The sequence below is a fragment of the Symphalangus syndactylus genome, chromosome 18 (assembly GCF_028878055.3).
Source record: "Symphalangus syndactylus isolate Jambi chromosome 18, NHGRI_mSymSyn1-v2.1_pri, whole genome shotgun sequence".
NCBI classification, from domain to species: Eukaryota; Metazoa; Chordata; class Mammalia; order Primates; family Hylobatidae; genus Symphalangus; species Symphalangus syndactylus.
The window spans coordinates 40761157-40779634 of NC_072440.2; the positions used below are offsets into that span (position 1 = coordinate 40761157).

The 18478-nt window shown below is 39.7% G+C and overlaps 1 protein-coding gene across 14 annotated transcripts in view; it reads left to right on the top strand.

Moving 5' to 3' along the window:
* Positions 1–18478, top strand: part of PDE4D (phosphodiesterase 4D) — a 1541788-nt gene that overhangs the window by 1516508 nt on the left and 6802 nt on the right. For all 14 annotated transcript variants that reach the window (XM_055252913.2, XM_063622613.1, XM_063622612.1 and 11 more), the window contains 3 exons: positions 186–350; positions 1509–1608; positions 17889–18043. In XM_055252913.2, the coding sequence (XP_055108888.1) occupies positions 186–350; positions 1509–1608; positions 17889–18043 (420 nt within the window). The remainder of the gene's footprint in view (positions 1–185; positions 351–1508; positions 1609–17888; positions 18044–18478) is intronic.

Below are 18478 nucleotides of genomic sequence, written 5' to 3' on the forward strand. Positions count from 1 at the left end.
CAACCCAACTCTGGTTTTGTCCCAAAGTCCCTAGATCTTCTCAAAGGTTCCCATTTTCCTCACTAGACATGTGAGAGTGCAATTGCCATTTCCAGGTTATCCACTGGCAACACTAGTTTTAAACATACTCTATGGAGAAATTTTTCACAAAGACAAAAATGTTAAGATGATTTTTTTTCCTACAGGAACGGGATTTATTAAAAACATTTAAAATTCCAGTAGATACTTTAATTACATATCTTATGACTCTCGAAGACCATTATCATGCTGATGTGGCCTATCACAACAATATCCATGCTGCCGATGTTGTCCAGTCTACTCATGTGCTATTATCTACACCTGCTTTGGAGGTAAATCTGTTTCTAAAATTTCAAGAACACTAACTTGCCCCTCATAAAGGTCAATTAAACTTTTATCTGAAGGGTTTTCAATGGAGAAGATATAATTGGATTCATTGGAAGTATAATTTATTGACTTATGGGGGAAAATGCTATAGTTAATAGACAAGTCTTTGATGGATTTTGCTTATGAAAGTTGGTCACAGATTTAGTGATTGATCTGTTTATGATATTGCTTCTTTGAAATGATCCACTGGACGTTTCATAAAGCACATCTGGCTTATTCACTTTTTGTGAATTTGTTTTCTTGAAATCTAGTCTGACAGCTTTTATTTATAGGCCAAAGAACGTTTTATAAAACATAAGCAATATATTGATATTTTTTCATAGAATATATTAGAAGGAAATAGTTTAATTTTTCTAAATCCTAAGAAGTTATTTCATTAGTTGTTTACTAAAGCAATTTGATTTTCTTAAAATATGTTTTTAAGAAATATATTTTATAATTCAGTTTGTTTTCATTATAAAATTGTGTTAATCCTTACCATGTGGGTGAGTGATTCTCAACTGGAAATGGTTTCTCTTCCCCTTTCTCTCCCTCCTGCCACCACCAGGGACATTTGGCAATGTCTGGAGGCATTTTTGGTTGTCACAGCTATCACATTTTTAGTTGTACATGATACTGGCATCTTGTCAGTAGAGGCCAGAAATTCTGCTAAAAATCCTACAATGCACAGGACAGCCTCCCACGCAGAGAGTTATTGGGCCCAAAATGTCAATAGTGCTGAAGTTGAGAAACCCTGGTTTCGATGAAAGAAAATAATTGCTCATGTCTTACTAATTTTATGTACATTTTCAGAATATTCTTAGACATCTTAAATAAGAAAACTATTATTTTCTTTTAAAAGAATTTCAGTTTTAAAATAATATTTTAAAAAATAACAGTGAATGGAAAACATTTGCTCATGAGATAAAATAGATAAAACATTTTCTTCCAAGATTATACTTTAAAAGTTCGTAAGTATCTAAGACTCTCCCTTGACACATTGTAACACATTTTGAAGCTCCATTTTGTTTTCCATTTAAATTCTAGAGATTTCTCATTTGTTTATACTTTTAATTCATATCTTTGTAGAATAGTAATATTATCTATATTGTCTGATTTTCCAGGCTGTGTTTACAGATTTGGAGATTCTTGCAGCAATTTTTGCCAGTGCAATACATGATGTAGATCATCCTGGTGTATCCAATCAATTTCTGATCAATACAAGTAAGTAAACTTTATTTTTGCAGAACACATTTTTCCTTTGTACATTTCAGAATGACCGAGGGTCTTTATAAACTCAGGGTGCTTCCAGAGCCATAATGTTCTTTTGAGATGTGTATATATGTGTTTTAGTGGTAGTGCATGTTAATGTAATTTAACTGAAAATTATCATTATATCCCTTGAGGCATGTGATATTTGAAAAATGTGTTCCAGTTCTCTTTAAAAGTAATATATTGCTGTGTTACTAGACAAGGGTAATTAAAAATGAAAGTGTGCAGAAAGATTTAGAAAGTTGTATTGGCCCTAAAGTTTTAAATAAAAAAAAGTTATGAGAATTAATGCTAAGTGTTCCTCACTTTATGTAGGTCATCATTTAATCCTCTTCAGAGGCCATAGCTTCCCTTCCTCCTCCATTCCCAACCCCTGTTCTTTCCTTTTTAAAATCTTCTAATAAGGGTAACTAACAGGAACTTCTCTCTTAATATTTTTTCAACCATTTGGTTTTTTGTCACTGTTAACATCTCACTTTATAAGAAGTCATCACTGAATTTGGAAATATAAGGAATGGTAGAGACTGTTTAAGATGGAGCATCTCTGACATTGCCGCACAGAAAGCCTCTGTAGGGAATGTTTAGGTAATGCTTGAGCTATCCCTTGGTAAAGAGATTTAGGTTTACAGAAATTGTATTTGGTAGTTGAAGTTAATTGGTAAGTGATTTAAGTGAACTGTGACTTAATTCCCTCCCATATGGTAGATTATAAATTATGGTAGATTATAAAATCACAAATTCACTTCTATATATAAAAAATATGCAAAGTTGTTGAAAGTGTTACGTGCTTAAGAATCCACCTTTCTTTCATTTTTGCTTGAGTCTGTGGATGATCGTCTTCTTGTGCCTATAGCAATCTAGCTATAGAATTATTTATGAATTCACCATTCATTTCCTGTACTTTGCTGTAGCCAGACTTAAAGAAGGAATGTAAAGGTAACCTTGCTTTGAGAGATTTAATTCAGAGCTTTAGGATTATTCACCTATTTTTATATCTTGTAATGGCCTCTGGACTATCCTATAGCAAAATATACTCTAGCGACTCATCCATGTAGAGGATTGGAAAAGTCAGGGATTTCCTGAGATGTGTGGTTAGTCAAGTATTTTTTTAGAAGTTTAGTTTAGGAACTTATTTATCCAGATTAGACAGGATAACATTTCATGTTCTACCTACCTATGAGCACCTATAATGGGGTACTTTTAGAACTCATCAAAGCATACATATAAATATTAATACACATTGGATGCAGCTCCCTGCATTTACATTGTATCAGTGGGGAGGGTTCACAATGTCCTTTCTGAGAAGAGCAGGGAGGTCATGCAATACAGTGCATGCTGGCACTTTACATGAGCCTGGCCTGATTTGTTATTTTGATGCTTATGCATGTCTTGAGATATTCTGAATTTTATCAATTTTTAGTAAATACATAAAATGTTTAATTGTTGTGATATATATATACACATACACATACATATATCTTTCTTAAACACCAAACAGTCTCAAACAGACTGGTATGTTTTCTTTGCATTCTATTATATACCATATTATATGTTCCCTTAGAATTAAGAGTAGATTTAGAGAACAAATTAAAACAACTGATAGAAAAGTCACTGTCTTCCAAGTACTCTGATATATTTTTTAAGGGTAATGAGGACCTTCTCTATTCTTCATTCTTTTGAGCCCTTAAAGCAGCAGTCCCCAATGTTTTTGGCACCAGGGACCAGGTTTTGTGGAAGACAATTTTTCCATAAACTGGGGGAGTAGGGAGAGAATGGTTTTGGGATGAAACTGTTCCATCTTCATAAGGAACACACAATGTAGATCCCTTGCATGAGCAGTTCACAGTAGGGTTCATGCTCCTAGGAGAATTTAATGTCCCTGCTGATCTGACAGGAGGCGGAGCTCAGGCAGTACTGATGCGGGCTTGCCTGCTGCTCACCTCCTGCTATGCAGCCCAGTTCCTGACAGGCCACGGACCGATACTGGTCTATGGCCGGTGGGTGGATGAGGGACCCCCGCTTTAAAGGGCACTTGGGCTTTGACTGGCGCCTGGAGGACCCTGGTGGGCATCAGGGTCCCTGTGCCGTCTGCCATTTAAGTTAACAAGGCCTCAGTCTACAGATGAATCTGAACCACTGAAATAGTGGAGGAAACTGAAGAAGATAATTTTATCTCCTTAGGATGTCTGTTTAAAGTCATTTTGCTGGTGACCTGCCTAGGATGGAAGGATAACTAATCCTGCTTCTGCAAATTCTTTGTTATTTAGTAATATTGCAATGATCTCCTTTCTGTGTGATCAAAGCAACATAGTTGCCAGAGTAGCTTTGGATTGCCAAGGTTTTTTTGAGGGTGAGGTGTGATGAGGCTGTGTTGTTCCTGAGGGAATGAATCAGCATTGTCACTTTGTACAGGAAAGTATCCCAGGGTTGCTCAGAGCCCTGGGGCATTATCAAAATTACTGCCGTAGTTAGCTTGGTTTGGCTAGGGATCATAGAAGAGAATTATCTTCCCAGCATGCAGTAAAGGAGTCCCTTCTAGTAACTTGTAAACTTGTGATATGTAGCTTCATGAAATATTTTATCAAAATTTGTGCTTATTTTTAGTTTGCAGTAAACCTTTTTTAAAATTTGACTTTTTGTATTTTATGGATGGCTTGAGCATCTATGTGTCAAGCCAGCCCATTCTCAGCTCTTGCCTCAGAGCTGGAGCTGCCATCCTGTCCAAAGCCTGCAGCTGAATCCATATTTCTCATAATAAAGAATTCTAAAGACCTCTGATTATCAAATTTATAAATCCATAGTTGGTTACTTGTCTTACTTTAAGGAAGCTACGGAAGTACTGAGAGCTTAGGGCACATGGGGGGCGCTGGAGATGGATTCCCTTGGCTCGTTCCCAGGGCAGTTAATCCTCCTGCTGCTGCTTACATGTGCTCTTCGTTTTCCTTAATTATTTCAATTGTTTAAGCTTTAGGTGCCAAATGATTTTATACTAATTGTATTTACACTCATTGAAAGCGTGCTGGAGGTTCTGCAAGCAGAGAGAACAACTCTACCTGGTAGAGTTGGTTAAGCTATAATAAATGATTTGAGTGTGGGGACTGTGAACAGGATTTAGAGAAATTGAAATTTCAGGCAGGAAGCTGCGTAAATATTTTTTAAGGACAATGCATATAAATAAATCCATAGGCCGCATGCAGTGGCTCACTCCTATAATCCCAGCACTTTGGGAGGCCAAGACGGGTGAATCACTGACGTCAGGAGTTCGAGACCAGCCTGGCCAACAAGGTGAAACCCTGTCTTTACTTAAAAAAAAAAAAATTAGCCAGGTGTGGTGGTGTGCATGCCTGTATTCCCAGCCACTCGGGTGGCTGAGGCAGGAGAATTGCTTGAACCTGGGAGGTAGAGGTTGCAGTGAGCCTAGATCGTACCATCGCACTCCAGCCTGGACAAGAACAAAACTCCATCTCAAAAAAATACATAAATAAATCCATAAATTGTAAATAGCATCATGAAATTTTGAATATAAAATGCTGGATGGTATATTTAATTTAGCTTTATTTTCTGAAAAAAATAATTTCAAAAGTACAGAATATAACATTAAATTTTACTTCGCAAATGAATTATTTTTGTTAATAGCAAAGATGCTTAAGTTTGGGGCAGAAAGATTTATTCACATTTGTGATGCATTCAAAGCATGTGTTTTTTGGTTTCTGAGAGCAGAGGCATTTCATTATATTAAGGTTAAGATATATCTAGCTGTCAGTATACACTTTTTTATTTCTCTATACTTATTTTGAAATTAAAATTTTCATAGCTACACTAGTAGATTGTATGTAGAATTTTATTTTTCTGTATAACCCACACCTTCAAAATAAGAATTCATGTTTATCAAATGTGATTATATAGATATAGGTACAGAGATTATTTTATTCAACAAAAATGTACTGCAAGCCTACTAAATATTATAATAAATATTGCTCCGGGCACTCGGAACACATGGGTGGACGAGACAAATCCTTGGCTCTTAAGAGCTGGCATTCTGCTAGAAAAGGCAGAGGATGATAAGTGAATTTGTGGCATGTGATGGTACTAAGTGCTATGGAAGAATATAATGCCGGCTGAGGGCATAGAGAGAGAGTGGATAAGTGGAGTGATGAATGAGGCGGTTTCCTTGACAACTAAATATTAAGTTAAAACCACCACTTTCCTCCGTCATTTTATGGAGAAATGTTTGTTTCTGAAGTCCTTTTGAAGACTTATGTTTATTTCAGTTGTAACTTAGAGACATGGTGTAGCGTGCTGTCATTTTCTAACTCAAGGCTAAGCCTAGTAAAGCTGTAAGAACAGTGAGTGTAAGTCTTTCTTACAGGGTACATATCTATAGTGTCTGCCCCAGTCTTAACTGTTTCAGCTCCAGGTCTTAATGTTGGCTCTGATCTGCTATGTGGACTCCATCATAAGACACAAAAAGGCACAATACCTAGTGGGCTTGGATTTGGGAGGCAATGTATTCCTTCTTTGTGTGTGTTACTCTGGCCCATTTACTAAGTGATCTGAAAAGCTGCTAGTTTAGATGGGGCACAGAACAAGGGAGTGTCAGAAAAACTGCCAGTTTTGAGTGGGGCTCTACAACAGGTCCAGCCTGCTGTGCAAGCTGCTCTGCACATGGGCCACATAATCCAGCAGATTTAATGGTGCTTGAAATGTCAGTGGCAGATAGGAATGTTGTTTGGAGACTTTGACAGAGCCCTGTGTGTGAATCACCGCACAGACTCTGGAGCAAGACCCTGCCATCATCCAAAGAAAGATAACTACTCCCCTTTTGAAAGAAAGATATAGGCCTGCTGCTGGGCCTTAGGAGATGCTGATTGATTGACTATGGGCCACCAAGTTTCCATGTGGTTTGAGCTGTCTGCCCACCATTAATAGGGTGTTATCTAACGTGCCAAGCCATACGTTGGGCATGTACGACATTTCATCATCAAATAAAAGTAGTGTAATACACGATCAGGTCCGAGCAGACACTGAAGGCACAAGTTACATAAAGAAGTTGCCCTAATGCCACTCCTGTTAATTACACTGCCTTCTTTGTCCCAGCCTACACGTGTGGTCGCATGGAAAGTTCCCTGCAAGTAATTGACAGAGGGCCTGGTTTACAGATGGTTCTGCGTGATACGCAGGTACCACCGGAAGTATACAGCTGCAGCACTACTGCCCCTCTCTGGGACATCCCTGAGGGACAGTGGTGAAGGGGGGTCTTTCCAGTGGGAAGAACTTTAGGCAGGGTGACTGGTTGTTCACTTTGCTTGGAAGAGGGAATGGCCATATGTGCAGTTATATTCCAGTTCATGGGCCGTAGCCAATGATTTGTCTGGATAGTCAGGGACTTAAAAGGAATATGTTTGGAAAACTGGTGAAGAAGAAATTTGGGGAAGAGATATGTGAATAATCTCTCTGAATGGACAAAAAAACAATGCTCACCAAAGTGTGACCTTGGCAGAGGATGATTTTAATAACCAAGTGAATAGGATGACCCATTCTGTAGATACTAGTCAACTTCGTTCCCTAGCCACCCCTGTCATCACCCAACATGCTAAGAACAAAGTGGCCATGGTGGCAGGGATGGAGGTGGCAGGATGTGCTTAGAAACATGGACTTCCACTCACCAAGGCTGACCTGGCTATGACTACTGCTAAGTGCCCAATCCACCAGCAGCGGAAACCAACACTGAGCCCCATATAATACCATTTTGGGGGGATCATCCAGCTACCTGATGGCTGGTTGATTACATTGGACCACTTCCATGGTGGATTTTGTCCTTAGTGGAAAAGGCACTTTCTCTGGAAACAGATGTGCCTTTCCTGCACAGTTTTTCTTCCAAAACTATGGTATTCCATACAGCATCGCCTCTAACCAGGAACTCACCTTACTGGCAAAGAAGAGCTGCACTGGGCTCATGCCCATGGAAGTCCCTAGTCTTACCATATTCCCTAACATCCTGAATCGGCTGGCTTGATAAATTGGTAGAATGGCCTTTTGAAGACTCAGTTACTCAGCTAGGAGGCAATACCTTGCAGGGCTGGGGCAAGGTTCTCCAGAAGGCCATAAAGGCCATATATGCTCTGAATCAGCATCCAATATGTGGTGCTATTTCTCCCATAACCAGAATTCATGGGTCCAGGAATCAGTGGATGGAAATGGGAGTGTTACCACTCATAATTACCCCCAGTGACCCACCAGCAAAGTTTGTTTCCTGTTCCTGCAAATTTATGTGCTGCTAGCCTAGAGGTGTTAGTTTTAGAAGGAAGAATGCCTCTATCAGGAGACACAACAGTGATTCCGTTGAACTGGAAATTAAGACCTAGCCACTTTGAGCTCCTTACGCATCTGATTCAATCATCCAAGAAGGGAGTTGCGGTGTTGACTGGGGTGACTGATCCTGACTACCAAGGGGAAATTGGGTTACTACTCCACAATCAAGGTAAGGAAGAGTATGTGTGGAATAAGGAGATCCCTTAGGGCATCCCTTAGTATTACCATGCCCTGTAATTAAGGTCAGCACAAAATAACCCAATCCAGGCAGGACTACTAATAGCCCAGACCCTTCACAAATGAAGGTTTGGGTCACCCCACCAGGTAAAGAATCATGACCAGCTGAGGTGCTTGCTGAAGGCAAAGGGAATACAGAATGAGTACTAAAAGAAGGTAATTATAAATACCAGCTATGACCATGTGACCAGTTATAGAAATAAGGACTATAATTGCCATGAGTATTTTCTTACGAAGGCATTTATATGTATATGTACATATATTAAACATATATCTTCATTTTCTTATTCCCTTGTATAACATAAGAGGTATTAACTTTATATTAGTATTTAAGTATTTATTTTATATCATAGTATTTAAGTTATAGGATATCAGGATGAGAGTAAACATTACTCAAAAACTTTACTTTCACTTCTGGGGAATGTGTTAGTGTGTTTTTGGTTGTATGCAGGATAGTTATAGCATGTTTGGTAGAATTATGGCCTTATGGAGATTAAATATGGTTAAAGGAGATGCTTATGGGTATCAGGGTGACAAGGGGCAGAATTTGTAATGGTTAATTTTATGTGTCAGCTTGACTGGGCTAAGGGATGCCCAGATAGCTGGTAAAACACTATTTTGGGGTGTGTCTGTGAGAGTGTTCCTGGAAGAGATTATATTAGCATTTGAATTGGTAGACTGATTAAAGAAGATTGCCCTTACTATTGTTGGCAGGGATCAGTCAATCCACTGAGGACCTCAAAGAGAAGAAAAAAACATTTGGGGGAAGGGCAATTTGCTTTCTCTGAGCTGGGACATACATATTCTCCTGCCTCTAACATCAGGGTTCCTGGTTGATTCTCTGGCCTTTGGACTTCCTTTCCTGGTTCTCCTGGTTCACCTTTGCAGACATGGGACTTCTTGGACTCCATAATCGCCTGAGCCAATTCCTATAATAAATATGTCTCTCTCTCACACACACACACATACACTCATACATATGTCTATTAGTTCTATTTCTCTGGAGAACCATGATTAATACAGAGAGAGAAAAGATTAGCACAGATGAAGTACATGTTCTCAGTTATGTGGTAGTACCTGCCCACCCTTCCCCCCATTTCATTAGAACTCAGAAGAGAGGGACACAAAAGTGGTCTTCCTGCCTTCAGTAGTAGCATATATTGGGCATAATTTAATTTATTCTTGATGATCCAGGGTAGTTGTAACAAATGAGCACAATTGATCTATATATAATAAAATGATGGCTTTGAGTTTGTAAAGGTATGCGTGGTCTCTCAATAAAAAATAACAAATGCTTATAAAGTTGTCTTTATAAGTGTGTGCCAGGCACTGAGTAGACTGTATTGCTTTCCTGGTTCATGTTTAGTATTCACTGCTCCAGTTTTCACCTCTATTTATAAGGTACTTGTAATCCTAGTCAGTATAAGGTGAGGGCTCTAGAAACTGCCTGGTTTTAAGTGCTGGCCGCAGCATTTACTGGCTAGGTGATGTTGGCAAAGTTAACTACCTTCTCTGAGGTTCATTTTCTTCATTTGTACAGGATGATATGAGTACGTCTATGTAAATAGTTATGTATATAACAGACGTCCCCAAGGGACATTTCCTATCCCCCAGCCTATCCCAAGGACACAAAGACTTACTTCCCACCTATATGCCATCCACCTATATGCCATCCATGAATGGAACATAATCATAAAATGTCCATAACAACAGTAGTCCTAGAAGAGTTATGAGGATTAAATGAGATGATTCACATAAACCATTTAACACAATGGCACCTAAATCCTCTAAATGTGCCTTACTGTATTCCTGTTTCTACTCTGTAAGTCTGAAATAATTGAAGTGCCTAGGGGAAGCCAGATAACCAAACATATTAAATTAATAACCTTTAATATTTTGTAGGGGCTTAAGTCTTTAAGTAGGTTGGGAGGGTTTGGGGAGGAATGATTAAAAGATTTGTAGAGACAGACACAAAAAAGGTAGAATGTGATACATGCTAAATGGGTGGTACAAAGTAGTATAGGAGTTTACAGGAGAAAGTGGGCAGTTTCGTCTGGTAATTAAGAAAGACTTGCTCGTGGAGCCAAGATGGCCGAATAGGAACAGCTCTGGTCTACAGCTCCCAGCGTGAGCGGCACAGAAGACGGGTGATTTCTGCATTTCCGTTTGAGGTACCAGGTTCATCTCACCAGGGAGTGCCAAACAGTGGGTGCAGGACAGTTGGTGCAGCGCACTGTGCGAGAGCCGAAGCAGGGCGAGGCACTGCCTCACTCGGGAAGTGCAAGGGGTCAGGGAGTTCCCTTTCCTAGTCAAAGAAAGGGGTAACAGACAACACCTGGAAAATCGGGTCAGTCCCACCCTACTACTGCGCTTTTCCAACGGGCTTGGAAAACGGCACACCAGGAGATTGTGTCCCTCACCTGGCTCGGAGGGTCCTACGCGCAAGGAATCTCGCTGATTGCCAGCACAGCAGTCTGAGATCAAACTGCAAGGCAGCAGCGAGGCTTGGGGAGGGGCGCCCACCATTACCCAGGCTTGCTTAGGTAAACAAAGCAGCCAGGAAGCTGGAACTGGGTGGAGCCCACCACAGCTCAAGGAGGCCTGCCTGCCTCTGCAGGCTCCACCTCTGGGGGCAGGGCACAGACAAACAAAAATTCAGCAGGAACCTCTGCAGACTTAAACGTCCCTGTCTGACAACTTTGAAGAGAGTACTGGTTCTCACAGCACACAGCTGGAGATCTGAGAACAGACAGAATGCCTCCTAAAGTGGGTCCCTCACCCCCGAGCAGCCTAACTGGGAGGCACCCCCCAGTAGGGACAGACTGACACCTCACTCGGCCAGGTACTCCTCTGAGACAAAACTTCCAGAGGAACTATCAGACAGCTGAATTTGCAGTCTCACGAAAATCCGCTGTTCTGCAGCCACCGCTGCTGACACTCAGCCAAACAGGGTCTGGAGTGGACCTCTAGCAAACTCCAACAGACCTGCAGCTGAGGGTTCTGTCTGGTAGAAGGAAAACTAACAAACAGAAAGGACATCCACACCAAAAACCCATCTGTACATCAACATCATCAAAGACCAAAAGTAGATAAAACCACACAGATGGGGAAAAAACAGAGCAGAAAAACTGGAAACTCTAAAAAGCAGAGCACCTCTCCTCCCCCAAAGGAATGCAGTTCCTCACCAGCAACGGAACAAAGCTGGATGGAGAAAGACTTTGACGAATTGAGAGAAGAAGGCTTCAGACGATCAAACTACTCCGAGCTACGGGAGGAAATTCAAAACAATAGCAAAGAAGTTAAAAACTTTGAAAAAAAATTAGACAAATGGATAACTAGAATAAACAATGGAGAGAAGGGCTTAAAGGAGCTGATGGAGCTGAAAGCCAAGTATCGAGAACTACACGAAGATTGCAGAAGCCTCAGTAGCCAATGCGATCAACTGGAAGAAGGGGTATCAGTGATTGAAGATGAAATGAATGAAATGAAGCGAGAAGGGAAGTTTAGAGAAAAAAGAATAAAAAGGAACGAACAAAGCCTCTAAGAAATTTGGAACTATGTGAAAAGACCAAATCTATGTCTGATTGGTGTACCTGAAAATGACGAGGAGAATGGAACCAAGTTGGAAAACACTCTGCAAGATATTATCCAGGAGAACTTCCCCAATCTAGCAAGGCAGGCCAACATTCAGATTCAGGAAATACAGAGAATGCCACAAAGATACTCCTCGAGAAGAGCAACTCCAAGACACATAATTGTCAGATTCACCAAAGTTGAAATGAAGGAAAAAATGTTAAGGGCAGCCAGAGAGAAAGGTCGGGTTACCCACAAAGGGAAGCCCATCAGACTAACAGCTGATCTCTCAGCAGAAACTCTACAAGCCAGAAGACAGTGGGGGCTGATATTCAACAATCTTAAAGAAAAGAATTTTCAACCCAGAATTTCATATCCAGCCAAACTAAGCTTCATAAGTGAAGGAGAAATAAAATACTTTACAGACAAGCAAATGCTGAGTGATTTTGTCAACACCGGGCCTGCACTAAAAGAGCTCCTGAAGGAAGCACTAAATATGGAAAGGAACAACCAGTACCAGCCACTGCAAAAACATGCCAAATTGTAAAGACCATCGAGGCTAGGAAGAAACTGCATCAACAAACAAGCAAAATAACCAACTAACATCATAATGACAGGATCAGGTTCACACATAACAATATTAACTTTAAATGTAAATGGGCTAAATGCTCCAATTAAAAGACACAGACTGGCAAACTGGATAAGGAGTCAAGACCCATCAGTGTGCTGTATTCAGGAAACCCATCTCGCCTGCAGAGACACACATAGACTCAAAGGGATGGAGGAAGATCTGTCAAGCAAATGGAAAACAAAAAAAGGCAGGGGTGCAATCCTAGTCTCTGATAAAATAGACTTTAAACCAACAAACATCAAAAGAGACAAAGAAGGCCATTACATAATGGTAAAGGGATCAATTCAACAAAAAGAGCTAACTATCCTAAATATATATGCACCCAACACAGGAGCACCCAGATTCATAAAGCAAGTCCTGAGTGACCTACAAAGGGACTTAAACTCCCACACAATAATAATGGGAGATTTTAACACCCCACTGTCAACATTAGACAGATCAATGAGACAGAAAGTTAACAAGGATACCCAGGAATTGAACTCAGCTCTGCACAAAGTGGACCTAATAGACATCTACAGAACTCTCCACCCCAAATCAACAGAATATACATTTTTTTCAGCACCACACCTATTCCAAAATTGACCACATAGTTGGAAGTAAAGCTCTCCTCAGCAAATGTAAAAGAACAGAAATTATAACAAACTGTGTTTCAGACCACAGTGCAATCAAACTAGAACTCAGGATTAAGAAACTCACTGAAAACTGCTCAACTATCTGGAAACTGAACAACCTGCTCCTGAATGACTACTGGGTACGTAATGAAATGAAGGCAGAAATAAAGATGTTCTTTGAAACCAATGAGAACAAAGACACAACATACCAGAATCTGTGGGACACATTCAAAGCAGTGTGTAGAGGGAAATTTATAGCACTAAATGCCCACAAGAGAAAGCAGGAAAGATCCAAAATTGACACCCTAACATCACAATTAAAAGAACTAGAAAAGCAAGAGCAAACACATTCAAAAGCTAGCAGAAGGCAAGAAATAACTAAAATCAGAGCAGAACTGAAGGAAATAGAGACACAAAAAACCCTTCAAAAAATTAATGAATCCAGGAGCTGGTTTTTGGAAAAGATCAACAAAATTGATAGACCGCTAGCAAGAATAATAAAGAAGAAAAGAGAGAAGAATCAAATAGATGCAATAAAAAATGAAAAAGGGGATATCACCACCAATCCCACAGAAATACAATCTACCATCAGAGAATACTACAAACACCTCTATGCAAATAAACTAGAAAATCTAGAAGAAATGGATAAATTCCTCGACAAATACACCCTCCCAAGACTAAACCAGAAAGAAGTTGAATCTCTGAATAGACCAATAACAGGTTCTGAAATTGTGGCAATAATCAATAGCTTACCAACCAAAAAGAGTCCAGGACCTGATGGATTCACAGCCGAATTCTACCAGAGGTACAAGGAGGAACTGGTACCATTCCTTCTAAAACTATTCCGATTGATAGAAAAAGAGGGAATCCTCCCTAACACATTTTATGAGGCCAGCATCACCCTGATGCCAAAGCCTGGCAGAGACATAACCAAAAAAGAGAATTTCAGACCAATATCCTTGATGAACATTGATGCAAAAATCCTCAATAAAATACTGGCAAACCTAATCCAGCAGCACATCAAAAAGCTTATACACCATGATCAAGTGGGCTTCATCCCTGGGATGCAAGGCTGGTTCAACATACCCAAATCAATAAATGTAATCCAGCATATAAACAGAACCAAAGACAAAAACCACATGATTATCTCAATAGATGCAGAAAAGGCCTTTGACAAAATTCAACAACCCTTCATGCTAAAAACTCTCAATAAATTAGGTATTGATGGGACGTTATCTCAAAATCATAAGAGCTATCTATGACAAACCCACAGCCAATATCATACTGAATGGGCGAAAACTGGAAGCATTCCCTTTGAAAACTGGCACAAGACAGGGATGCCCTATCTCACCACTCCTATTCAACATAGTGCTGGAAGTTCTGGCCAGGGCAATCAGGCAGGAGAAGGAAATAAAGGGTATTCAATTAGGAAAAGAGGAAGTCAAATTATCCCTGTTTGCAGATGACATGATTGTATATCTAGAAAACCCCATTGTCTCAGCCCAAAATCTCCTCAAGCTGATTAGCAACTTCAGCAAAGTCTCAGGATACAAAATCAGTGTAAAAAATCACAAGCATTCTTGTACACCAATCACAGACAAACAGAGAGCCAAATCATGAGTGAACTCCCATTCACAATTGCTTCAAAGAGAATAAAATACCTAGGAATCCAACTTACAAGGGACATGAAGGACCTCTTCAAGGAGAACTACAAACCACTGCTCAATGAAATAAAAGAGGATACAAACAAATGGAAGAACATTCCATGCTCATGGGTTGGAAGAATCAATATCATGAAAATGGCCATACTGCCCAAGGTAATTTATACATTCAATGCCATCCCCATGAAGCTACCAATGACTTTCTTCACAGAATTGGAAAAAACTACTTTAAAGTTCATATGGAAGCAAAAAAGAGCCCGCATCGCCAAGTCAGTCCTAAGCCAAAAGAACAAAGCTGGAGGCATCACACTACCTGACTTCAAACTGTACTACAAGGCTACAGTAACCAAAACAGCATGGTACTGGTACCACAACAGAGACATAGATCAATGGAACAGAACAGAGCCCTCAGAAATAATGCCACACACTATTCACAATAGCAAAGAGTTGGAACCAATCCAAATGTCCAACAACGATAGACTGGATTAAGAAAATGTGGCACATATACACCATGGAATACTATGCAGCCATAAAAAATGATGAGTTCATGTCCTTTGTAGGGACATGGATGAAACTGGAAAACATCATTCTCAGTAAACTATCGCAAGGACAAAAAAACCAAACACCGCATGTTCTCACTCATAGGTGGGAATTGAACAATGAGAACTCATGGACACAGGAAGGGGAACATCACACTCCGGGGACTGTTGTGGGGTGGGGGGAGGGACAGCATTAGGAGATATACCTAATGCTAAATGACGAGTTAATGGGTGCAGCAAAACAACATGGCACATGGATACATATGTAACAAACCTGCACATTGTGCACATGTACCCTAAAACCTAAAGTATAATAGTAAAAAAAAAAAGACTTGATGGAAGTGGTAACTTATATTGGACTTGAAGATGAAAGGGTTTGAACAAAAATGTTATATAAGCTAACCTCTTTGCCCCTCTGTGCTGTGCATTGTACCAAAGGATGACAGCAACTTTCTGATCATTCCTGAACCTTCAAGGACTCTACTTACAAGTAATGGATTAGTGTCTTTGGTGAAAATCTGAGGAGCTGCAGAATCCTACCTACCTCCCAATTTAAATGTGACCATATGCCTTCAGTCCTAAAGAAGAGTAGAAAGTTAAATAACTTTCTTGAGATTCAGTTTCTTAAACACTAACATTTTTTCACTTAAAAATCAACAGTCACCACCACTTTCCTGTAACAGCGTCTGAGACGGAAGAGGCTATGGAGGCCTGCCAGTCCACTAAGGCATCCTTTCCTGGCTTTTCTAGCCAATCTGGACTCTTTAAGTGTCAGGAGATAACCACCCTCCAAGACAGGCCTTGCCAGTATTCTTGGACATCTGCCCTATATGAAAGGCCCTACTTATATCCAGTAGAACTCAGACTCTGTTGCAACTTCCATACAACAGATCACCCTTTTCCTTGAAGGAACAGCTCATCATCTTATTCGTCTGCAGGGTCAATAGCCTTAATTTCCTTCACCTTCAGCTTCATGTAAGCCAATTAGGGTTTTTGTGAGGCTAAGTCAATTCTGTTAACACCCCTTGTCTACATGCATATTTCCTCCCTTAAACAAACTCTAATAATTATCTAGTATCTAATAATTATGCCTTCCTTTCAATATATGTTTATTTGATTCCACTGTAGAAATAATACAATAATATGTGCTAAGAGCCTATATAGTTTTAAAATTTTCATTTCTATATGCTTACCTATCTGTAGATAAAGGTTCATAAAGGCATTTATAGACACTGTAAAAGTTCACCAGAAACTGCCTTTTAAAAAATAAACACTATTGTTTTATCTAAAGAAAACAAAAAATAACAAAAAAATCCTGTACAAACCTACTCCCACTAGTCTAAACAGCTCTGTTCCTGTAGTTTGGGAGCAGAAATTTAAGTGTGCAAATTTGTATTTCTATAGTTCCAATAAAATAATAGAATTTCCCAGTTGAAAATGTTAAGCCTCTCCTCTCCTTCCTAACTCCATTAAAATAGCCATTGAATAGTATTGGGTGTTTCTTTCTTAAAAAAGGATATATATTTCCAAATATATTTTCTATGCATTCGTTAGAAAAAAGATCAAATATATGTGCATTTAGCCTTTTTCCTTTTTTTTGAAAGAGTCTTGCTCTGTTGCCTAGCTTGGAGTGCAGTGGCACAATATAATGGCTCACTGCAGCCTTGAACTCCTGGGCTCAAGCAATCCTCCTACCTCAGCATCCCAAGTAGCTGGGACTACAGGCACACACCACCATCCCCAGATAATTTTTTATTATTTGTCAAGATGAGGTCTCCCTATGTTGACCAGGCTGGTCTTCAACTCCTGGGATTAAGCAGTCCTCCTGCCTCGGATTTGCTTTTAGTCTTTACAGTGATTAAGTGGAAAGAGAATAAAGCATCAAAAGTTTTTTAATGATTATCTTGTAGATCTGGGTCTGCTGTTTACAAGAAGTAGGAGAGAGGCAGAATCTCTCCCTGCCTAAAATTCACAGGTCCAGGGCAGTAGGGAAAGTGTGGCAGAATCTTCACCAGAGGGTATACAGGCAGCCAAACACAACATCACTGTGTGAAGCTGTGAGCAGGCAGGCAGGAAGAGCAATATCCCTGTACAGTATACAATGACTGCCACGATACTTGGAAAAGAAAATGGAAAACAATGAATAAAGCTTGGACTTTCAGAGCTATACATGAGCAAATGAGCAAATCTAAACTTGTTCATATGATTCCTGATTGTTCTTGTACCCTCTTTGAGTACAAACAACCCTGTATCACATGAGCCTCGCTTTATATAGTGCAGGGTAGGTATTTCACAGTTATCAGGAATACAAAACCTTATGCTCTGGATGTGTTATAGATACTAAGAATAATGTCATATTCTGCTGAGCTCATGGCAACTCTAGAGGAGAAGTTAAAGAAATATCCAATTCTTCCACTTTAGAGAAAGCTGAGACCTACAGAGTGAAATGACCTGCCACATGTTAGTAGCATTAGAATTCACTCCCCAAGATTCATTCCAGTGTTGTTCCTGCTCTTATGTTATCTGATTTATTCTCTCTTGGATATTGTCATGTAATGATAAGGGCAGCAGAGAAGTTTAGGGGAAATTACATCCTAAATCCAGAATTTGAAGAATCAGATAAACTTCTCACAGTTTTGCTGTCTTTGGCCTTTTGTCTTTGTTACAGACTCTGAACTTGCCTTGATGTACAACGATTCCTCGGTCTTAGAGAACCATCATTTGGCTGTGGGCTTTAAATTGCTTCAGGAAGAAAACTGTGACATTTTCCAGAATTTGACCAAAAAACAAAGACAATCTTTAAGGAAAATGGTCATTGACATCGTAAGTAGCTGATAAAAGCAAAAAAAGAGAACTGTGATGCAAGTTGTTTATAATTTAGACATAAGAACAAGAAGAATATTAGGTAAAAGGAACTGCATTTCAAAACATACTATTATGGCCCTTTATGTTATAGAAGCTGCCCATGATGCTGGCTGTGATGTTCTGTAATAGGTTGTTCACTTCTAGCAGTTTGGACTTGAGAATAATGTCAGCTCACCATCATCATTTATTTTCTGGGCCCCTCCAGTCTGGTGGCAGGCAGAGAAAAATGACTAACAAAAGCAGATTGTGTGGGCCACAGCTCAAATGGATTTTTTTCCCACCTTTTCTCATCAGTACACAGTGCCATTTAGAACATCCATGACTTTACTCTTTTTTTCTATGCATCTTATTCAGTGATTCTGAGACAGGAAAATCTCTAGCTTTCAAAAACTT